This window comes from Oncorhynchus mykiss, chromosome 18 (genome assembly GCF_013265735.2).
Source record: "Oncorhynchus mykiss isolate Arlee chromosome 18, USDA_OmykA_1.1, whole genome shotgun sequence".
Taxonomy (NCBI): domain Eukaryota; kingdom Metazoa; phylum Chordata; class Actinopteri; order Salmoniformes; family Salmonidae; genus Oncorhynchus; species Oncorhynchus mykiss.
This window is the reverse complement of record NC_048582.1, coordinates 26,094,202-26,119,174: the sequence shown is the minus strand read 5'-3', so window position 1 is coordinate 26,119,174 and position 24,973 is coordinate 26,094,202. Positions and strand designations below refer to the sequence as shown.

Below are 24,973 nucleotides of genomic sequence, written 5' to 3'. Positions count from 1 at the left end.
AAATTAGGTACTGTAGCTTGCGCCTTGTGGTGGAATTATTGTAATCAAAAGGAGAGACTTTTAGATTTCATCCAAACAATCAAACTTTATTGTTTAATTACTGCAGTAATGTAGCTGGTCGGTAATCAACCCTGGGGGTGATCACTGAGAACTCAACAAGCTGGTTTGAGCCACGGCATTTTATAGAAAAGTCCATTCTCCTTCAGTCTTGATGACAAACAACAGATGTATGGAATGGGTCACATAATAATTCAAAAGCAGACAGTATCTGCTGTAAAAACTGTCCTCATTGTGTAGAGACCAGGGTCTGGCCTCCCAACTCGATACTGGAGCCATCTCCCGCTGGTACCCCAGTACAGAAACATTAACCCATGCTCTGGAATGCGGTATCACCCAAAGACATCATAAATCTTCCAGAGGCCCATCCTCAGTAGAACATACACAGATGAGCATTCTAACAACCCCTTATTCTGTTGCAATAAACAACCATTTGATGCAATAACAGCATTATAACATAATCTTGTCATTTCCCCACCATAGCCTCTCAATTGGACACCACAAGATTAGGGAGAGAAAGGGGTAAAAGTATACAAATAATAATACATTATATAGTATACATTATAATAATAATAATTGGTAGCTTGCTACACACACTCGACCTGTGACTGCGTCTCAAGCCATTGTTGTGTCTTTGGCATCATTAAAGTCAAGACTGTTATTTTATAAAATCAATTCTCTGTACTTATTATTATGTGATTAAACTAATCATGTAAATGTAATTAACTAGGAAGTCGGGGAACCAAGGAAAATCTTCAGATTACAAAGTTATAATTTTCCTCATATAACTATTCAGATATTTTAATATCTGATCAATCAGTCTTCTAATTCATTAATTATTCTTTACCTCATGTTAGTCTCATTCCAAATGTTGTAAATTGTAAGTTAACTGCACCAAACTCAGCCTTTACTATGAATCATCCATACATCAATTGTCTTAATCATTTATTTACTAACTAACTAAATAATCACAGAAATGCATAAACAAACAAATGGTAGATATGGTTACAAGGAAATGATAGGGGAGGTTCCCTAGTGGGCTAAGCCGAAATGACGGCTTGGTGGACAAAGGGAAGTGGGTGTGGACTGAGAACATCAGGAAAGACAAAAAAAAGTCACTACACAGTTGATAATTATACGAATTGAAATGCTAATCCTTTGCACATGAACGCTCACTCATTCGGGAATAATTGCAATCAATATGTATTTACCCAGTGTGTCGTCGTGATCTCTGATGGAATCGTCAGTCCATCTGTTGGAAAGTTCATCCGAGCGTCTCTCTGCTTCCCTAAAGTCTTACGTGGTTAGAATGGGTCCTTCAGAGTACCATTGAGAAATTCAGTGTACCGTTCAGAATTCCACGATCTATACCCAGAAAGGGCCACATCATGACACCATACATGTTTGGATACTGGGTACGAACTCCATACAGGGCCAACAAACAGGCGCAACCAACCAACTTGGGGTGGCGAACTTGATAACATCACAACGAATTTCAAGCAGTGGGTTCAGAACAACAATGTCAAAAACTGTGTACAAAAATACATACAAATACCACCACCCAAAAGGGTAGTTGTTGAGAGGGAGGGCAATGGGGCAGGTGCTCTGACACAGATGTGTACACGTTCCTGGTTGATAGAAATATGTTTATTTGACTGTTTCATTATGTTGGCCGGTTCCCCAGACCCAGATTAAGCCTAGAACTGGACAACAACAAAATATATATATATATACTGTATATATTTTTTTATCTAGGACTAGGCTTAATCTGGTTCTGGGAATAAAGAAATCTTGCATTCCTGGCTTTCACAGAAAGTTCAAATCTAACACTTGCCACTTTGTTTCTGTAGAAAGCTTGTGCAACGGCTCTTTCTTCATGTGTGTCAACGGCCGCTGTGTCTCGCTGGCCAGCCTGTGTAACAGGAGGGACGACTGTGGGGACGCGTCAGACGAGAGGAACTGTCATGTCAACGAGTGTCTGAACCGCCGAGTCAGTGGATGCACACAGGACTGTGAAGACCTGCCTGTAGGGTACAAGGTAGGAAGGTATCCCTGCTTGCTTTCTCAGAAGTGCACGCACACACACACACACACGCACACACACACACACGCACACACACACACACACACACACACACACACACACACACACACACACACACACACACACACACACACACACACACACACACAATCACAAGTCATGAACTGTACAAAGTTATTTTTCTCAGTATCAAACACACACACACACACACACGGTATGGTAAGCCCACTAAGCTCTTACAACATAAAACTAAGGCTCAGCCGCTAACTGTTTATTGATGTTTTGCAAATGTCTCTATAATGATAGGATTTCTGTGTGATATCACCAGGGTTATTACATTACATCTATTATCATGTTTAACAATAAAACAAACAGAACCTAAATCAACATACTATGTGGACATGATATTTCTCAGAACATTTTGCTCCTGGCTAACAATACGTGTTTGTTTGTGCTATTCATACTCAATAACCATGACCCTGGTACATACAGTACAGTATGTATGTTGGGATCTGCCTGGTTGCTGTAAGCTATAGGTTGTCAGAGAAAAATGTATTTAAATCCATACTCTGTAAGATGTTCATACCGTCAAAGAGTGGTTCGCCAACAAAACAAACCATGGATTTTGCGCTCAGAACCTATTAAATCCCTTTGTGTCATAGTATCCCTGTATAGTCCATAGTCACTCCAACCCAATGGCGACAGTACCCCATCACTTTTCCATTGATTGATTCTGTGCCTCAGTGCCCACACATGGATTCTGTCAGAAAAATAATGGCTCTCAATTTCTCCCTCACGTCCGATCCAGTGCAAGTGTTGGCCGGGATTCCGCTTGAAGAACGATGGCCAAACGTGTGTTGACACTGACGAATGTTCATCCGACTTCCCCTGTAGCCAGCTCTGCGTCAACACATACGGATCGTACAAGTGTCTGTGTGCAGATGGTTACGAGGCGCCAACTAAGAACTCGCAGATCTGCAGGTCTCTCTCAGGTATACCTCTTTCTCTACCTGCATCATTTTCTCTTCTGTTATTTTTCTTGTTCTCTCTCTCTCTCTCTCTCTTCTTACCCACCTGTCCTTGTATCTGTGCCTCTGCTGCTTGAGGTACCCCTTTCTCCATCTTATATTCTTCTGTCCTTTCCTTCTCTCTCTCTTCCTTCTTACCCATCTGCCCATGTGTCTGCAACTCTCTCAGCCACCTTACTCTTGATTTCCTTCCTTTTTTTTTTTTTTTAAATCAGGGACTTCTGGAAATCACAGGGGAATTACCTTGAATCGGAACGAGGATTCTGATTGGTTAAAAGAGAACACTAGAATATGTCTAAAGTAGAACTACTTGTTCTATCTCCATGGGAATGTACCTGTAGTGAGCCCAGTCAAATAATAGCCTGTGACAGTGATATATATACTAGGGCTTGGAGCTAGGGAGGAAATCAGTGGTTGTATAAGACTGACACCTCCAGAGCCTCTGACTGTAACGTTACTGCCCCTGCAGTACGATAATGAGACGGTGCATTAAAAGTAATGACTTACAAGTAATGATGAGCCATCTCTGAGAGCATACTGCTACAGTCACCCCTGCATAATCATATGTGACTATTTAGGACCATCACTATCATCACTTTTTCTGACTATAATGTTAGTCATAGGAGCCATGGTGTATTATAATTTTTGTTCTTGTATTTTCTTCAGCTGAAGAGCCCTTCCTGATTCTGGCCGACCATCATGACATCAGGAAAATAAGCACTGATGGATCCAATTATACTCCTCTAAAACAGGTAAGACACACAAAGGGAAGTGTTCCTTTTTTCTTGAACCAGCTCGATATTTAAGGATGGAGAAGGTTTCTTATGCACAGAATCATTTCATTGGTCATCTCACTTGAGTACATTGAGTATATCCTTTTATATGGCCTGTGTGTCTCTCCCCAACCAATTATGCAAAGCAATTGCTCAATATGTTGTTTTTTTTGTAACAACAATACTACATGTTCCATGATGATTTTGTCCCACAGGGCCTCAGTAACATTATAGCAGTGGACTTTGACTACAGGAAGGAGTTGATCTACTGGATTGACTCAAGCTCTCCTGCTCTAACCCAACGGAGGATAAACAGAATGCGACTGAATGGGAGCGACCTGAAGGTACAGTAGAGCAGCAGCTTACACAGCAGGGTTGAGGTAAATTCCAATTGAAGTTAGTCAATTCAGGAAGTGAACAGAGATTCCGATTCGAAAATTGAAAAAGGGCAATGACTTCTCCAAAAAACAGAGTTTTTTCCAAAGTTCTCTCTATCTCTCTCTCTCTCTCTCTCTCTCTCTCTCTCTCTCTCTCTCTCTCTCTCTCTCTCTCTCTCTCTCTCTATCTCTCTCTCTCTCTCTCTCTCTCTCTCTCTCTCTCTCTCTCTCTCTCTCTCTCTGTCTTTTCTCCCCCCCACAGGGCGAGATTATATGGCTGGAGATGAGATGTTGAGGAGGTTTTATAGGTGCTTTATAAATCTATAATTTAACACCATGACTGTGTACCGGATTAAATGTGACTGAAGGTGACAGTCTTCCCTGGCTGAAGGTTGAGCCGAGGCACATAAAACAATGGCATTTATTCTATATGAGGGTTTATGGCCATGTAGTGCCTAATGCATTCCATTATGTCATAAAATGTGCAATATAGAATGTGAGTGTGTGGATAATTCCTTAGACATCTTTGTTTTCATTATACCTTGGAAATACCTCATTGTTTTGGACCTAAGCCACCTGCTAATAATGCACAGCATTATGTAGTTGATGGCTTACGTGAGTATTAGTTTATGGTGTTTGGCACAGAACAATGGCTGTTGGTTTAGGTGCAGCTGTATTTTATGAAATGTTTTGTTTTTGTCGTACAGTTCAAATAGAGTGTAACTGAACCCTGTTATGATCATGTTATGCACCTTAGATACAGTACTATACTGAATGTTCTTCCTTTTTTCTTTTGGGGGAAGGGGGGGGGGGGGGGGGGGGGGGGGGGGGTCAATTTTCCACTCCTAAAATCAGTGATATTGGCACACAGAGGCAGATGACACAGTATGTCAAGGATACAGTATCAGTGTGGTTGTATATGCTTGTATTTGCTTCCTTGAACATGGCTGGTCTCCTATCATGGTTCCCCATTTAGCTTTGCAAAGGTCAGAGCCAGAGTCTAGGTGAGGTTAGAGTGCCAACAGAACCTGAGTACCTAAGGGGGCTCCCCTTGGATCGTTATCATTAATACAGGGATAATGACTCATTATAGCTTTACTGTACCCAGGATCCCTCCCATCTGATTCGTACTTTAGCTCACTGCTGCCAAAACTCTTCAGAGTAGAGACCATTTCTGTAGTTATTAGACCAATGTAATCACTATAAAGGGTGATATTAGAACTGTTGCAGTGCAGACCCAGAGAAGGCTGTTCTGAATCGTAAGGGCTTTTCACAATGTATCTTCTTAATTTGGGGTTAAAATCACACCAGGGCTCGCTTACCCTCCATTCACACGACCAATTGTTAACGCTGGGGTAACTGAACCCAACTGTCTGGAGTAGAATGTGAGTGCTCCACATAACCGGTTACAGTGATTTTCTGATTCATCTTGAGTTGCTTTAAAGGCCCAGTGCAGTCGCAAACATGATTTTCCTGTGTCGGTAGCCATGAAGTTCTTTGAAAGGCTGGTCATGGCTAACATCAACAGCATCCTCCCGGATACCCTAGACCCACTCCAATTTGCATACTGCCCCAACAGATCCACAGATGACGCAATCTCAATCGCACTCCACACTGCCCTTTCCCACCTGGACAAAAGGAACGCCTATGTGAGAGTGCTGTTTATTGACTACAGCTCAGTGTTCAACACCATTGTGCCCACAATGCTTATGACTAAGCTAAGGACTCTGGGACTAAATACCTCCCTCTGCAACTGGATCCTGGACTTCCTGACGGGCCGCCCCCAGGTGGTAAGGGTAGGCAACAACACATCTGTTACGCTGATACTCAACACTCAACACTCTAGCCACCTCAGGGGTGTGTCCTTAGTCTCCTCCAGTACTCCCTGTTCACCCACGACTGTGTGGCCAAACGCGAATCCAACATCATCATTAAGTTTGCTGACAACACAACAGTAGTAGGCCTGATCACCGACAACGATGAGACAGCCTATAGGGAGGAGGTCAGAGACAACAAACTCTCCCTCAATGTGAGCAAGACAAAGGAGCTGATCGTGGATTTCAGGAAAAGGCGGGCCGAACAGGCCCCCATTAACATCGACGGGGCTGTAGTGGAGCGGGTCAAGAGTTTAAAGTTCCTTGGTGTCCACATCACCAACGAACTATAATAGTCCAAATGCACCATGACAGTTGTGAAGAGACTGAGGAGACTCAGGAGATTTGGTATGGGTACCCAGATCCTCAAAAAGTTATATAGCTGCACCAACAAGAGCATCCTGACCGGTTGCATCACTGCCTGGTAGGGTAACTGCTCGGCATCTGACTGTAAGGCGCTACAGAGGGTAGTGTGTATGGCCCAGTACATCACTGGGGCCAAGCTAACTGCCATCCAGTACCTATGTACTAGGCAGTGTCAGAGGAAAGCCCAAAAAATTGTCAAAGACTCCAGTAACCCAAGTTATAGACTGTTTACTCTGCTACCGCACAGCAAGCAGTACCGGAGCGCCAAGTCTAGGACCAAAAGGCTCCTTAACAGCTTCTACCCCCAAGTCATAATACTGCTGAACAATTAATCAAATGGCCATCGGATTATTTACATTGACACCCGTCCTGTCCCCCTCCTCCATTTTGTTTTGTACACTGCTGCTACTCGCTGTTTATTATCTATGCGTAGTCACTTCTCCCTACCTACATGTACAAATTACCTCAACTAACCTGCACATTCACTCGGTACCGGTACCCCCTGTATATAATCTCATTTTTGTTATTCTATTGTTAGTTTTCATTATTTTTTACTTTAGTTTATTTGGTAAATATTTTCTTAAGACTTTCTTCAACTGCACTTTTTGTTAAGGGCTTGTAAAAGTAAGCATTTCACGCCAAGGTCTACAAATGTTGTATTCGGTGCATGTGACAAAGTTTGATTTGATTTGTATATATACATCCGCACTGTGAAATTGTGAAAATGATGATGTCCTTTTAGTGTAAGAGCTGTTTAAAAAGACTGCTAGACATTTCAGCCAGTTTTGGTGGGAGGAAGATTTGGCCTGCCCGGTGACTTCACCAGGGCAGTAAATTGGTTAATAGACCAATGAATGTATTTCCTAAGGTTCTGCCAATAACAGCTCAGTTTTCCCCTCCCCACTTCGAACAGCTCCTAGACAGTCCTGGCAAAATTCTTGCTTGAGAAATCGCTCTTTGCTAAGTTTTCTTTTTGCCAAATTGAATTGAAAACAATCACAGTAAGGTACATAATTGTTACCCGGGAAATGATTTGACATTGAGATAAAAATGCCCCTACCTGTTTCCTCTCCTCTGACCCACAGGTAATCCACAGGATGTCTGCCCCCAGTGCTCTAGCCGTGGACTGGATAGGAAAGAACCTATACTGGTGTGACATAGTGAAGAAGAGTCTGGAGGTGTCCAAGGCTAACGGCCTCTATCCTGTGGTATTGGTCAGCACTGGTCTGGACAACCCTACTGACCTGGCTTTGGATGCTGACACCGGGCATGTACAACACTCCATCTTCTCTGTCTGTCTCTACAACATGCTAGACTCTATATCTGTCACAGTATAATCTGGAGAGGATTCATCCAGAACGGGATTTAGCTATGTCTGTTGAGAGAGACAGTACCACAGACTCTCAAAATAAATACCGGCTAATCAGTATGTTACTGTGTAAGTGTAACTATGCTGTTTTGTTTCTGAGGCAGCCAACTTTCTGCTCAGGCTTTGCAGTCTAGTACTCTTTTTGATGTTGAATTTGATATCTCACATAAGCTACTCCATAATGGAAAGTAAACACAGTTACATTTACATGATTTTTGTCATTTAGGAGACACTCTCATCCAGAGCAACTTACAGTTAGTGCATTAACCTTAAGATAGCAAAGTGAGACAACCACAGTTCACAGTTCATATAGCCCATTTGACCAAGGGAGTGGAGAAGTGTAGCTTAAGGTATCTAGCTGAAAACTGTGTCATTCCTCTGTAGTTATGTGTTCTGGATCGACAGTGGAGAGTATCCCCATATTGGGAGGATAGGTTTGGACGGCAGCAGACGGACGCTGATCAGCGATTCAGACATATTCAGCCCTGCAGCTCTCACCATCGACTACACAGCAAAAAGACTTTACTGGGCTGACTCACATCATATTCTCTTCTCAAACATGGACGGTTCAGATAGACGCAAAGGTAAGTGATAGTGAATTGAGGATGGCTCTTGGTCTCTGTCTGTCTGTCTGTCTGACTGTCTGTGTATTTATTTTATTTATTTATTTAACCTTAATTTAACTAGACAAGTCAGTTAAGAACAAATTCTTATTTACAATGACGGCCTACCAAAATGCAAAAGGCCTCCTGCGGGTACGGGGGCTGGGATTAAAAATAAAAAAACAAAATAAATAAATAAATATAGGACAAACACACATCATGACAAGAGAGACAACACAACACTACATAAAGAGAGACCTAAGACAACAACATAGCAATGCAGCAACACATGACAACACAGAATGGTACCAACACAGCATGACAACAAATGGTAGCAACACAACATGGTAGCAGCACAAAACATGGTACAAACATTATTGGTCACAGACAACAGCACAAAGGGCAAGAAGGTATAGACAACAATACATCACGGAAAGCAGCCCCAACTGTCAGTAAGAGTGTCCATGATTGAGTCTTTGAATGAAGAGATTGAGATAAAACTGTCCAGTTTGAGTGTTTATTGCAGCTCGTTCCAGTCGCTAGCTGCAGTGAACTGAAAAGACGAGCGACCCTGGGATATGTGTGCTTTTGGGACCTTTAACAGAATGTGACTGGCAGAACAGGTGTTGAATGTGGAGGATGAGGGCTGCAGTAGATATCTCAGATAGGGGGGCAGTGAGGCCTAAGAGGATTTTACAAATTACCATCAACCAGTGGGTCTTGCGACAGGTATACAGAGATGACCAGTTTACAGAGGAGTATAGAGTGCAGTGATGTGTCCTATAAGGAGCATTGGTGGCAAATCTGATGGCCGAATGGTAAAGAACATCTAGCCACTCGAGAGCACCCTTACCTGGCAGTCTATAAATTATGTCTCCATAATCTAGCATAGGAAGGATCATCTGAATCTGGGTTAGTTTGGCAGCTGGGGTGGAAGAGGAGCGATTACGATAGAGGAAACCAAGAATAGATTTAACTTTAGCCTGCAGCTTTGATATGTGCTGAGAGAAGGACAGTGTACCATCTAGACATACTCCCAAGTACTTGTATGAAGTGACTACCTCAAGCTCTAAATCCTTAGAGGTAGTAATCACACCTGTGGGGAGAGGCCTTTGTTTTGGAGGTGTTCAAAACAGGGTTAAGGGTAGAGAAAGCTTGTTGGACACTAAGAAAGCTTTGTTGTGGAGCATTTAAAACAGCATCTGGGGATGGGCTATAGGACTGTATCATCTGCGTATAAATGGATGAGAGAGCTTCCTACTGCCTGAGCTATGTTGTTGACGTAAATTGAGAAGAGCGTGGGGCCTAGGATTGAGCCTTGGTGACAGGCAGTGGATGAGACAATAGATTTTCTGACTTTATAAACTGCACTCTTTGAGAGAGGTAGTTAGCAAATCAGGCCAAAGACCCCTCAGAGACACCAGTACTCCTTAGCCAGCCCACAAGAATGGAATGGTCTAACGTACCTGCTCGGCTACGCATGCCTCTCCCTAATGTCAATATGTCTTGTCCATTGCTGTTTTGGTTAGTGATTATTGTCCTATTTCATTGTATAGCCTCCAGCCATGCTCAATATGCCTCAGCTAACCCTCTTGTCCCACCTCCCACACATGCGGTGACCTCACCTGGTTTAATTGATGTCTCTAGAGACAATACCTGTCTCATCGTCACTCGATGCCTAGGTTTACCTCCACTGTACTCACATCCTACCATACCTTTGTCTGTAAATTATGCATTGAATCTATTCTACCGAGCCCAGAAACCTGCTCCTTTTACTCTTGTTCCAAACGCACTAGACGACCAGTCCTTATAGCCTTTAGCCGTACCCTTATCCTATTCCTCCTCTGCTCCTCTGGTGATGTAGAGGTGAATCCAGGCCCTGCAGTGCCTAGCTCCACTCCCATTCCCAAGGCGCTCTCATTTGTTGACTTCTGTAACCGTAAAAGCCTTGGATTCATGTATGTTAACATTAGAAGCCTCCTCCCTAAGTTTGTTTTATTCACTGCTTTAGCACACTCTGCCAACCCGGATGTCCTAGTCGTGTCTGAATCCTGGATTAGGAAGGCCACCAAAAACTCTTAAACTTCCATCCCTAACTATAACATTTTCCGACAAGATAGAACTGCCAAAAGGGGGCGGAGTTGCAATCTACTGCAGAGTTCTGTCTTAATATCCAGGTCTGTTCCCAAACAATTTTCTTCCACTTTTAAAAATCCACCTTTCAAGAACCAAGTCTCTCACTATTGCAGCTTGATATAGACCACCTTCTGCCCCCAGCTGTGCTCTGCACACCATATGTGAATTGATTGCCTCCCATCTATCTTCAGAGCTCGTGCTGTTAGGTGACCTAATCTGGGACATGCTTAACACCCAGGCCATCCTACAATCTAAGCTTGATGCCCTCAATCTTACACAAATGATCAATGAACCTACCAGGTACAACCCCAAATCCGTAAACACAGGCACTCTCATAGATATCATCCTAACCAACCTGCCCTCCAAATACACCTCTGCTGTCTTCAACCAGGATCTCAGCAATCACTGCCTCATTGCTTGCATCCGTAATGGGTCTGCGGTCAAACGTCCAAGCTCCCTAAAACACTTCTGCGAGCAGGCCTTTCTAATCGACTTGGCCCGGGTATCCTGGAAGAATATTGACCTCATTCCGTCAGAAGAGGATGCCTGGTTATTCTTTAAAAGTGCTTTCCTCACAATCTTAAATAAGCATGCCCCATTTAAAAAATGTAGAACCAGGAACAGATATAGCCCATGGTTCACTCCAGACCTGACTGCCCTTGACCAGCACAAAAACATCCTATGGCGTACTGCAGTAGAATCAAATATCCCCCGTGATATGCAACTTTTCAGGGAAGTTAGGAACCAATAAAGACAGGAAGTTAGGAAAGCAAAGGCTAGCTTTTTCAAACAGAAATTTGCATCCTGCAGCACAAACTCCAAAAGGTTCAGGACATTGTAAAGTCCATGGAGAATAAGAGCACCTCCTCCCAGCAGCCCACTGCACTGAGGCTAGGAAACACTGTCACCACAGATAAATCCACGATAATTGAGAATTTCAATAAGCATTTTTCCATGTCTGGTCATGCTTCCACCTGGCCACCCCTACACTGGTCAACAGCCCTGCACCCCCCACAGCAACTTGCCCAAGCCTAAGCCTCCCCATTTCTCCTTCACCCAAATCCAGATAGCTGATGTTCTGAAAGAGCTGCAAAATCTAGACCCCTACAAATCAGCAGGACTAGACAATCTGGACCCTCTCTTTCTAAATGTATCAGCCGACATTGTTGAAACCTCTATTACTAGCCTGTTCAAACTCTCTGTCGTATCATCTGAGATCCCCAAAGATTGGAAAGCTGCCACGGTCATCCCCCTCTTCGAAGGGGGAGACACTCTAGACCCAAACTGCTACAGACCTATATCTATCCTACACTGCCTTTCTAAGGTCTTCGAAGGCCAAGTTAACCTCTCTAGGGTATGTGGGATGCTAGCGTCCCACCTAGCCAACATCCAGTGAGATTGCAGAGTGCCAAATTCAAATACCGAAATACTCATTATAAAAATTCAGAAAATATATAACTATTTTACATGGGTTTAAAGATTAACTTCTTGTGAATCCAACCATGGTGTCAGATTTTAAAAAATGCTTTACGTTGAAAGCATACCTTACAATTATTTGAGAACATAGCCCAGCAGACAAATCATTAGAAACAGTAACCAACCAAGTAGAAGAGTTACACAAGTCAGAAATAGAGATACAATTAATCACTTACCTTTGATGATCTTCATATGTTTGCACTCAGAAGACATTCATTTATTCAATCAATTTTCCTTTTGTTCAATAAAGTCTCTCTTTATATCCAAAAACCTCCTTTGTGTTCGCGCGTTTTCTTGAGTAATCCACAGGCTCAAATGCAGTCACAACAGGCAGACAAAAAAATCTAAATTGTATCCGTAAAGTTCATAGAAACATGTCAAACAATGTTTATGTTCAATCCTCAGGTTGTTTTTAGCCTAAATAATTTATAATATAACTGATAATACCTGACAATAACATCGTCAATATAAAAGGTAAACAAGAAAGACACTCTCTCGGTCGTACGCATGAAAAAGCTCTGTGACGCGGCAGGGTCCACTCATTCAGATTGCTCTTGCTCCCTCATTTTTCAGAATACAAGCCTGAAACAATTTCTCAAGACGGTTGACATCTAGTAGAAGGCATAGGAACTGCAATTTGAGTCCTAAGTCAATGGATACGGTAATGGCATTGAATAGAAAACTACAACAACAACAGAAAATCCTACTTCATGAATGGATTTTTCTCAGGTTTTCACCTGCCAAATCAGTTCTGTTATTCTCACAGACACTATGTTAAACGTTTTGGAAACTTTAGAGTGTTTTCTATCCAAATATACCAATTATATGCATATCATATCTTCTAGGACTGAGTAGAAGGCAGTTTAATTTGGGCACACTTTTCATGCAAAATTCCAAATGCTGCCCCCTACCCTGGAGAAGTTAACAAACAGATCACCGACCATTTCTAATCCCACCGTACCTTCTCCGCTATGCAATCTGGTTTCAGAGATGGTCATGGGTGCACCTCAGCAATGCTCAAGGTCCTAAACAATATCATAACCTCCATCGATAAGAGATAACACTGTGCAGCTTTATTCATAGACCTGACCAAGGCTTTCAACTCTGTCAATCACCACATTCTTATCAGCAGACTCAACAGCCTTGGTTTCTCAAATGACTGCCTCGCCTGGTTCACCAACTACTTCTCTGATAGAGTTCAGTGTGTCAAATCAGAGGGCCTGTTGTCCGAACCTCTGGCAGTCCCTATGGGGGTGCCACAGGGTTCAATTCTTGGACCGACTCTCTTCTCTGTGTACATCAATGAGGTCGCTCTTGCTGCTGGTGAGTCTCTGATCCACCTCTACGCAGACGACACCATTCTGTATACTTCTGGCCCTTCTTTGGACACTGTGTTAACTAACCTCCAGACGAGCTTCAATGCCATACAACTCTTCTTCCGTGGCCTCCAATTGCTCTTAAATGCAAGTAAAACTAAATGCATGCTCTTCAATCGATCGCTACCTGCACCTGCCCGCCCGCCCAGCATCACTACTCTGGATGATTCTGACTAAGAATATGTGGACATCTACAAATACATGTACCTAGGTGTCTGGTTAGACTCACATTAAGCATCTCCAATCCAAAAATAAATCTAGAATCGGCTTCCAATTTCGCAACAAAGCATCCTTTACTCATGCTGCCAAACCTACCCTCGTAAAACTGACTATCCTACCGATCCTTGACTTTGGCGCTGGAATTTACAAAATAGCCTCCAACACTCTACTCAGCAAATTGGATGCAGTCTATCACAGTGCCATCCATTTTGTCACCAAAGCCCCATATACTACCAACCACTGCAACCTGTATGCTCTCGTTGGCCGGCCCTCGCTTCACATTCGTCGCCAAACCCACTGGCACAGGTCATCTACAAGTCTTTGCTAGGTAAAGCCCCACCTTATCTCAGCTCACTGGTCACCATAGCAGCACCCACCCGTAGCACGCGCTCCAGCAGGTATATTTCACTGGTCACCCCCAAAGCCAATTCCTCCTCTGGCCACCTTCCAGTTCTCTGCTGCCAATGACTAGAATGGATTGCAAAAATCACTGAAGCTGGAGACTCATATCTCCCTCACTAACTTTAAGCACCATATGTCAGAGCAGCTCACAGATCACTGCACCTGTACATAGCCCATCTGTACAATAGCCCATCCAACTACCTCATCCCCATACTGTTATTTGTTTTATTTTTGCTCCTTTACACCACCGTATCTCTACTTGCACATTCATCTTCTGCACATCTATCACACCAGTGTTTAATTGCTAAATTGTAATTATTTCGCCACTATGGCCTATTTATTGCCTTACCTCCCTTATCTTACCTCATTTGCACATACTGTATATAGACTTTTTTCCATTGTGTTATTGACTGTATGTTTTGTTTATTCCATGTGTAACTCTGTGTTGTTTGTGTCGCACTGCTTTGCTTAATCTTGGCCAGGTCGCAGTTGTAAATGAGAACTTGTTCTCAACCAGCCTACCTGGTTAAATAAAGGTGAAATTAAAAATTAAAAATTAAATGAATAGCAGCACAACATTGCTTAGAATCAAGGACAATGGTGACTTCATTGAGGACCTTTAAGGTTGCAGTGACACATCCATAACCTGAGCGGAAAACCAGATTGCATACCATAGACATCAAGAAAGGCAGTCAGTTGATTATTGACAAGTTTTTCCAACACTTTTGATAAACAGGGCAAAATAGAAATAGGTCTGTAACAGTTAGGATCAGCTTGATCTCCCCCTTTAAATAAAGGATGAACCGTGGCTGCCTTCTAAGCAATAGGAACCTCCCCAGAAAGGATGATATGGGCAGCAATCTTAAAGAAGATAAGGTCTAAACCATCTGACCCAGATGTTTTTTGGGGGTCAAGTTTCAGGAGCTCCTTTAGCACCTCGGACTCAGTGACTGCCTGCAGGTTGAAACTTTGTTGCGGGGCAGGGGAAAAAGAGGGAGAAGCATAGTTTAGTCGCATTAGAAGGGGTGGGAGATGAGGAAATGTTGGACGAGCAAGGAGGCATGGCTGAGTCAAATAAGAATCCTGACTTAATTGAAGTGGTGAGTAAAGAGCTCAGTCATGTGTGTCTTGTCAGCAACAACCACATCATCAACTTTAAGGGACATGGGCAACTGTGAGGAGGAGGGTTTATTCTCCAGGTCTTTTCCAGAATTTCTTGGGGTTAGACCCACAGAGAGAGAACTGCTCCTTAAAGTAACTAACTTTGGCCTTCCGGATAGTCTGAGTGCACTTATTTCTCATTTGCCTGAACGAGAGCCAGTCAGCCTGAGTATGCGTGTGTCGAGCCAAATGCAGTTCTTGAGGTGGAGTAACTCTTCAAGACCACGGTCGAACCAGGGGCTGAACTTGATTTTAATTCTAATCTTATTTATGGGGGCGTGTTTGTTAATAATACCACTGAAAATATCAAAAAAGAAGGTCTAAGCTGATTCTATACCATTTTACATTGTATCTATCTCTCTCTGTCAACTCTCAAAATGTGATGGCTCAATTGGCTTTGTAAATAATGGTTGGTGCAGATTTAAGGTCCGTTTGTCATTGATTGTACTTTTTCAGACTTTAGATAAATGCTGTGACTTTACTGTGAAAACGTTTGTGCGTGATTGATTCAACTCCATAGAAGCTGAGTGTGAGCCAAGTCATTATTATGCCTGTTCCATACACTTCAAAACAAGGTGTTAATTGAAATGCGTCTCTGTCCATCTCTGGCATTCAACCTGTGAGAAATGAGAGAAATGTTTGTCTCACCTTTTTTATTCATTTGGTCTAACACAATTTCCCCCCCAAAGTACTATTTGGTTCACAGACAAAACATTATGTTATTAAACGAGGCTTGAAGTGAAGTCATGACATTCTCAACCCATTTTTATTGTTAATTTAATTTCAGTTTTTCATCTTCAACAGCCAGTTTGTGATTAGCTGTAATACTTATTATAGTATACTCCTTTCTCTACTAAGCCATGCTGGCAGACAGACAGTCCATTTAGTCACGTCTTTACTCCCATTTACCTGCAATAAAACACCCCAGAGCCTGGCAGCTTGTCACAGCAATTACTCAGGGCGAGCTGTGTGTGCGCCTGCATGTGTGTGCGTTCACGCGTGCATGCGTGTGAGATCTGGCTGTGTTCCAGACTCTGATTAATCAGTGTGTATTCCATTCCAGTGCCTAGTCAAGACATCCGGGAGGTGACAGGGCTGACTCTGTTTGAGGATGTCATCTATTGGACGGATGAGAAGTCCAAGTCACTGAACCGGGCCCACAAGACCTCCGGGGCTCAGGGAACAGAGCTGCTCAGATACTGGAGAGCCATCCACAACATCAAGGTGTACCACCCTCTCCGCCAACCCGACGGTAATCATCTGTGTGTGAGTGTGTGTGTGAGTGTGTGTGTGAGTGTGTGTGAGTGTGTGAGTGTGAGTGTGTGAGTGTGAGTGTGTGAGTGTGTGAGTGAGTGTGTGAGTGAGTGTGTGAGTGAGTGTGTGAGTGAGTGTGTGAGTGAGTGTGTGAGTGAGTGAGTGAGTGAGTGTGTGTGTGAGTGTGTGAGTGAGTGAGTGAGTGAGAGAGAGAGAGAGAGAGAGGTTTCTTTTTAATTGTAATGAGGAAATGTGCCCTCAGACTAATGATGCTCTAGCTGTGGATGTTGGTTTTAGCCTCCCTCTCTTCGCCGCAGTGCCCAAACACCAGTGTCAGGTGACCAACGGAGGCTGCAGCCACCTGTGTCTGCTCTCCCCCGGAGGAAGTTACAGGTGTGCCTGCCCCACCCACTTCTACCTGGCTGCAGACAACAAGACCTGCCTGTCCAACTGCACAGCCAGCCAGGTCAGTGGCACTTTTCTCCTACTGCTTACAAAAATATTTGACATAGTCATTTAATAGACGCTGTTATCCAGAGTGACTTACAGTTAGTGAATTCATCTTAAGGTAGCTAGGTGGGACAACTACATTTCACATTCATAGTAAGTAAATGTTTCCTTAGTAATAATTGGAGGAGTGCTTATATTTGACCTTGCTTATCCCAACTCCCCCTGAGACACCCATAGGGAGTGGGGTCACCATTATCCACCGGTTAAGTGCCTTGCTCAAGGGCATAGCGGCAGATTGTTCACCTTGTTGGATTCGGAATTTCATTATTTTATTTTTTTTACCTAGGCAAGTCAGTAAAGAACAAATTCGTATTTTCAATGACAGCCTAGGAACAGTGCTGTTCAGGGGCAGAACGACAGATTTGTACCTTGTCAGCTCAGGGGTTTGAACTTGCAACCTTCCGGTTACTAGTCCAACGCTCTAACCACTAGGCTACCCTGCCGCCCCAAATTCAAACCCCACTAGGCCCATCTGCCACCCAATAAAGCAGCTACCAGCTAAGTCCATGCTAGTTGGAGGGGAGTGGGGGGGGGGGGGGGGGGGGGGGGGTGCTGTGGGATAATTCAACATATATTAAAAAGTACCTCTTAAAAATGTATTTTTGGAAGATGGGCATGGACCAGCAGGGGCTTTGACATTAGTATTTGTAGTTTCAAGTAAAGTACTTTAGTTTTCCCACAATCTTCCTGAATGATGATGGCGATGATGATGATGCTGACGACGCTGATGATGATGACGATGATGAAGATGATGGTGATGATATCTCAAGCTTTCTGCTGTTGTTGTGTCCTATAGTTCCGCTGTGGGACAGATGAGTGCATTCCCTTCTGGTGGAAGTGTGACACGGTGGATGACTGTGGGGACGGGTCGGACGAGCCTCCAGACTGCCGTGAGTCACCATCAACACACAGACACATACACTTGACAAGGTCCCATTAGGGCTTGTACATTTTCTGTACACACCAATTCACAATTACTCAATCAATTCACAGCCCCCTGGTGGAGCAGGACACTAACTGCACAGTACAGTACAGAAAATGTTACAACGATTCTTTATCCATAAAAGGAAGTGGGCAGAGAACAAACCCCTTTTCACATTATTTAAGATAGAATTAAAATATGATTTTGAAATGATCAGTAAATGTAAAAACAAAAAGCAAAAGAAAATTCATCTTGATATGTTAATGTTATGTTATGTTATTAATGTACTCTTATTTGTGTATTTCTGTTTTTTGTAATTATTTGTTGTGTTCATAATAAAAATGAAAATAAATTGGAAAAAAATGATTAAAAAAATATACATATTTAAAAATTAAGAAAATGTTACAACCCTTTTTCCTGGTCTTGTTTACTAGCTGTGTGTGTGTGTGTGTGTGTTTTCTGTTCTTTCTTCACAGCTGAGTTTAAATGCCAGCCAGGGAGGTTCCAGTGTGGGACTGGTCTCTGTGCTCTGCCTCCGTTTATCTGTGATGGAGAGAACGACTGTGGGGACAATTCTGATGAAGCCAACTGTGGTAAAGACCTTTTATCATATTATACACATTTCTTCACATTTCTGGTCGTTATTGTAAAAGACAATGCATACTCATTACTTACCTGGTTAAATAAAGGAAATAAATGACACTCTCTATCCTATTCTGAATCCGCCCCAAAATGTTTCCCACAACTAACAAATACTACATTGTAGACTACCTTGGCTAAGGCTAACACCTTTGTTCATACTATCTACAGAATCCTACATCTGTCTATCTGGACAGTTCAAATGCAGGAAGCGTCAGAAGTGCATCCCACTGAACCTGCGCTGTAACGGACAGGACGACTGTGGAGACGAAGAGGACGAGACAGACTGCCGTAAGAATCAAATCATCTGTAGATGGATCTTAAAAGTGTCTTAAAGAACAGTGATGAAAGTTTGCCAGCTCTGTATGTTTTATCGGGAGATTTCAATTTCACTTGGCCATGAAAAATGAGCCCGCGCAAGACATAGATAATGAAGTATTGAAAATACTTTTGGTGTTAGCACTCTGGTCATTTCTTTAGCGGGAGAGACAACCCTTTTGGTGAATGACAAAAGAAAAGAAAGGAACAGTAGAGAGAAACTCAGACCCTGAACGGACAGACTCTGTGACTTCCCCTCTGATTTTTAAGTCTTGGTCAATGATTCACCCTGTTAACAATTCTCTTTGGATTATAGAAAGCCCCCAGCCTTCTATGTTCATACTGCCATACCTGGTTAATTCTGCTCAAAGACACAAGGAAGGTCCATTATTAATAAAATCCACATATCCTTGTTATAACACGAAAAGAATGCGCATTTCTTTTCAGTTGACCTAGTTTGACTTCGCTGTGGAGTTTGATTGGAGTTTCATCCCCTGCTTGTTATCCCTCTAGCTTGACATTTTAAAGTTCCGAACTTCTGGATGCTTCTTTCGCTTGTCTGAAATGTACAGTACCAGGTAAAGGTTGAGACAACTCCTCGTGTGTGAGAGAGACAGAAAGAAGGGTCTTAATAAGTACCTGGAATCACACCTGTCTGGTTGTCATCACGAATCAAAGTGACAGCTCTAAGATACACTGGAGCAAGGTCTCAAGACACACACACACACACACACACACACACACACACACACACACCATCCATGAACACCTTATTAGATCCCAGTGATGGGCTAACGACTCATCTCACAGCTCCAGCCCTAGAAGCAGTCTAATCTCCCTCCCCGCACCCCCTGAGCCCCTGTCTCTGGCTGCAGTCACATCCAGCCCCAGCCTGGCTCAGTGGTTGAGCTGTGTTGCCCTGAGGCCACTGGGAACAGAGTGGGAACAGAGAGGAAGACACTGGTAATTGCACCAGCAGGGGGTTGAGCCATGCTGGCAGGCTGGAGGGAGGGAGGGAGGGAGGGGAAGGATGGGGAGGCTGGAGGAATGTACAGCACCAGGTAAAGTGTGTCTCTGTAGGCTCTGTTTGAACAAACCTAGCACAAGTGTAAATCTAAGCGCTGGCGGTAGAGCTGTAGGTTGGGGGGGTGTGTCAGAAATATTTGTTGCTATTTTCACAACCAGATTTATGGGTGCAGTTGCTGGCGGTAGCGCGGAAGGGCTGGGTTTTGATTAATAAACAGGTTGAAGGTGTATCGAGGCTTGACCTCTCACTGGCCAATCAGAACATGCTCCATGGCTAAATATGTGGTTGCTTCAAGTTGTCAAGCGCTTGGGATTATAAGGTTCTATCTGCAAAAATAGGATTCTGCAATGATTGGCATTAGAATTCCGAACCCGGCGTAAGTTCTTAACCTCTAGCTTCGAGCAATCCCGTATCCGGGAGCGTAATCATAGCCTCAAGCTCATTAGCATAACGCAACGTTAACTATTCATGAAAATCGCAAATGAAATGAAATAAATATATTGGCTTAACAACACTGTCATCTCAGATTTTCAAAATATGCTTTTCAACCATAGCTACACAAGCATTTGTGTAAGAGTATTGATAGCTAGCACAGCATTAAGCCTAGCATTCAGCAGGCAACATTTTCACAAAAACAAGAAAAGCATTCAAATAAAATCATTTAACTTTGAAGAACTTCGCATGTTTTCAATGAGGAGACTCTCAGTTAGATAGCAAATGTTCAGTTTTTCCAAAAATATTATTTGTGTAGGAGAAATCGCTCCATTTTGTTCATCACGTTTGGCTAAGAAAAAAACCAGAAAATTCAGTCATTACAACGCCAAACTTTTTTCCAAATTAACTCCATAATATCGACAGAAACATAGCAAACGTTGTTTAGAATCAATCCTCAAGGTGTTTTTCACATATCTATTCGATGATAAATCATTCCTGGCAGTTTGGTTTCTCCTCTGAACCAAATGGGAAAATGCATGCAGCTGGAGATTACGCAATAATTTCGACGGAGGACACCATGCGGGCACCTGGTAAATGTAGTCTCTTATGGTCAATCTTCCAATGATATGCCTACAAATACGTCACAATGCTGCAGACACCTTGGGGAAACGACAGGAAGTGTAGGCTCATTCCTGGCGCATTCACAGCCATATAAGGAGACATTGGAACACAGCACATTCAAAATCTGGGGTACTTCCTGTATGAAATTTCATCTTGGTTTCGCCTGTAGCATTAGTTCTGTGGCACTCACAGACAATATCTTTGCAGTTTTGGAAACGTCAGAGTGTTTTCTTTCCAAAGCTGTCAATTATATGCATAGTCGAGCATCTTTTCGTGACAAAATATCTTGTTTAAAACGGGAATGTTTTTTTATCCAAAAATTAAAAGAGCGCCCACTAATGCATAACTGGTTTTAAGGACACACCTCAAATATTTCCACCCCTCCCACCTCAGCGCAAACCAGCTGACATTAGACAGGTAAACAGACAAACCTGGCGTTAGGGCAGGAAAATGCCAGTACGAAATTATGTTAACTAACGTGCGTTTGACACTTGCGCCTCCTTACCGCCAACCGAAAATAGAGTATCGTGTGTGTTTGCGTGTGAGCGGCAGAGAGACACAGACAGGGTATTCCAGGAGCTGAGTCTCACCCAGGGTGCAGATTAGGGCAGACAGAAGGTGGTTTAGCCTGCGTCTGAGGGGGATGCCTTTCTGAGACAGAGGGAGGTTTAACCAGGGCTAATCATGCTGGGAGGGCTGAGGGTTTAGAGATGCAGCTGGAGCTCTAACCACCTCCATCCCCCTCCTGCTGGGAAAGAGGAAGCTGTGCTCTGGGTGTCAAGGCACTGTGGCATAAGGAGGGGTGCAGAGGAAAAATAAATTTGACTTTCTCTATTGCTCCACGCCCTAGTTTTTGTATGCCACATATAAAACAATTTGTGTGGATTTGATGTACCTACAATACATGTGTATTGCTATTGTTTTTGGTCATGTCTTTATCATCTTGGTACCTTCAGTTGCCGACAAGTTTTGCAATTTTAGAACTGTCCGTTATTGTAAAGCTCGTGATGGCGTCTCTTTTCACCTTTGCCCACCCTGTTTATCTCCTGTGCCATCGGTCTCCATCCCCAGCTGAGAGCACCTGTTCTGCCAGCCAGTTCCAGTGTAAGACCTCCCTGCACTGTATCTCGGCCCTGTGGGTGTGTGACGAGGACCCGGACTGTGCCGATGGATCGGACGAGGCCGACTGTGGTGAGTTCTACTGTTCTATGCTATTGTACCTTCAGAAAGTAGGCACACACCCCTTGACCTCCCCACACATTTTGTTGTGTTATAGCTTGAATTTAAATTGGTTTAACCTGTTGCGAAGAGCAAACCCGGATCCGGGATCCTATTTATAGCCTCAAGCTCATTACCATAACGCAACAATAACTATTCATGAAAATCGCAAATGAAATGAAATAAATATATTAGCTCTCAAGCTTAGCATTTTGTTAACAACACTGTCATCTCAGATTTTCAAAATATGCTTTTGAACCATAGCTAAACAAGCATTTGTGTAAGAGTATTGATAGCTAGCATACCATTAAGCCTAGCATTCAGCATGCAACATTTTCACAAAAACAAGAAAAGCATTAAAATAAAATAATTTACCTTTGAAGAACTTCAGATGTTTTCAATGAGGAGACTCTCAGTTAGATAGCAAATGTTCAGTTTTTCCAAAAATATTATTTGTGTAGGACAAATCGCTCCGTTTTGTTCATCACGTTTGGCTGAGAAAAACCCCCGAAAATTCAGTCATAACAACGCAAACTTTTTTCCAAATTAACTTCATAATATCGACAGAAACATGGCAAACGTTGTTTAGAATCAATCCTGAAGGTGTTTTTCACATATCTATTCGATGATAAGTCACTCCTGGCAGTTTGGTTTCTCCTCTGTTCAAAATGGAAAAAATGCGCGCACCTGGAGATTGCGCAATAGTTTTGACGGAGGACACCCAGCGGACACCTGGTAAATGTAGTCTCTTATGGTCAATTTTCCAATGATATGCCTACAAATACGTCACAATGCTGCAAACACCTTGGGGAAACGACAGAAAGTGTAGGCTCTCTCCTTGCGCATTCACAGCCATATAAGGAGACATTGGAAAACAGCGCCTCAAAAATCTGTCTCACTTCCTATATGAAATTTCATCTTGGTTTCGCCTGTAGCATTAGTTCTGTGGCACTCACAGACAATATCTTTGCAGTTTTGGAAACGTCAGAGTGTTTTCTTTCCAACACTGTCAATTATATGCATAGTCGAGCATCTTTTCGTGACAAAATATCTTGTTTAAAATGGGAACCAAAAATGAAATACTGCCCCCAGAGTTTCAAGAGGTTAAATTGAGATTTTGTGTAAATGGCCTGCCTACACACAGTGCCCCGTAATGTGGATTATTTTATTTTTTTTTATGTTTACAAATGATTTTTTAAATGAAGAGCTTGAGTCATTAAGTATTTAACCCCTTTTTCATGGCAAGCCTAAATAAGTTCAGGAGTACAGATTTGCTTAACATGTCACATAAATTGCATGGACTCACTCTTTGTGCAGTAATGGTGTTTAGCGTGACTTTTGAATAACTACCTCATCTCTGCACCCCACACATACAATTATCTGTAACGTTCCTCAGTGAATTTCAAACACAGATTCAACCACAAAGACCAGGGAGGTTTTCCAATAGCTCACAAGGAAGGGCAACTATGGGCAAAATAAACTGTTACGGTGCGTGAATGAGGACCCAAAAGCGAATTAACTTAAACAGAGCTTCTTTAATTACCAAACATAGGTAGGCTCAGACGGACCGGCAGATTCCGACAGGACAAGACAAGGTTACAGCAAACATGACGACAGTCTGGTTCAGGCATGAAACACAACAAACAAGAATCCGACAAGGACAGGAGCAGAAGCAGAGAGAGATATAGGGACCTAATCAGAGGGAAAAAGGGAACAGGTGGGAAAAGGGGTGACGAGGTGGTTAGGAGGAGACAAGGCACAGCTGGGGGAAAGAGGGGGAGAAAAGGTAACCTAACAACGACCAGCAGAGGGAGACAGGGTGAAGGGAAAGGACAGAGACAAGACACAACATGACAGTACATGACAGTACCCCCCCACTCACCGAGCGCCTCCTGGCGCACTCGAGGAGGAAACCTGGCGGCAACGGAGGAAATCCTCGATCAGCGCACGGTCCAGCACGTCCCGAGAGGGAACCCAACTCCTCTCCTCAGGACCGTACCCCTCCCAATCTACGAGGTACTGGTGACCACGGCCCCGAGGACGCATGTCCAAAATTCTACGGACCCTGTAGATGGGTGCGCCCTCGACAAGGATGGGGGGGGGGGGGGGAAGACGAGCGGGGGCGCGAAGGACGGGCTTGATGCAGGAGACATGGAAGACCGGGTGGACGCGACGAAGGTATCGCGGAAGAAGAAGTCGAACTGCGACAGGATTAATGACCCGAGAAATACGGAACGGACCAATGAACCGCGGGGTCAACTTGCGAGAAGCCGTCTTAAGGGGAAGGTTCTGAGTGGAGAGCCAAACTCTCTGACCGCGACAATATCTAGGACTCTTAGTTCTACGCTTATTAGCAGCCCTCACAGTCTGCGTCCTATAACGGCAAAGTGCAGACCTGACCCTCTTCCAGGTGCGCTCGCAACGTTGGACAAAAGCCTGAGCGGAGGGGACGCTGGACTCGGCGAACTGAGATGAGAACAGCGGAGGCTGGTACCCGAGGCTACTCTGAAAAGGAGATAGCCCGGTCGCAGACGAAGGAAGCGAGTTGTGGGCGTATTCTGCCCAGGGGAGCTGTTCTGACCAAGACGCAGGGTTGCGAAAAGAAAGACTGCGTAAGATGCGACCAATAGTCTGATTGGCCCGTTCTGCTTGACCGTTAGACTGGGGGTGAAAGCCGGAAGAGAGACTGACGGAAGCCCCAATCAAACGGCAAAACTCCCTCCAAAATTGAGACGTGAATTGCGGACCTCTGTCCGAAACGACGTCTGA

The 24,973-nt window shown here is 43.5% G+C and overlaps 1 protein-coding gene across 1 annotated transcript in view; it reads left to right on the top strand.

Moving 5' to 3' along the window:
• The window catches only part of lrp1ba (low density lipoprotein receptor-related protein 1Ba), a 163,952-nt gene that overhangs the window by 91,205 nt on the left and 47,774 nt on the right, over positions 1–24,973 (top strand). Inside the window, exons 54-65 of the mRNA XM_036952429.1 lie at positions 1,908–2,095; positions 2,910–3,093; positions 3,796–3,881; positions 4,118–4,246; positions 7,605–7,786; positions 8,273–8,472; positions 16,324–16,512; positions 16,832–16,980; positions 17,821–17,914; positions 18,423–18,539; positions 18,757–18,876; positions 22,058–22,177. Coding sequence (XP_036808324.1) covers positions 1,908–2,095; positions 2,910–3,093; positions 3,796–3,881; positions 4,118–4,246; positions 7,605–7,786; positions 8,273–8,472; positions 16,324–16,512; positions 16,832–16,980; positions 17,821–17,914; positions 18,423–18,539; positions 18,757–18,876; positions 22,058–22,177 — 1,758 coding nt within the window. The remainder of the gene's footprint in view (positions 1–1,907; positions 2,096–2,909; positions 3,094–3,795; positions 3,882–4,117; positions 4,247–7,604; positions 7,787–8,272; positions 8,473–16,323; positions 16,513–16,831; positions 16,981–17,820; positions 17,915–18,422; positions 18,540–18,756; positions 18,877–22,057; positions 22,178–24,973) is intronic.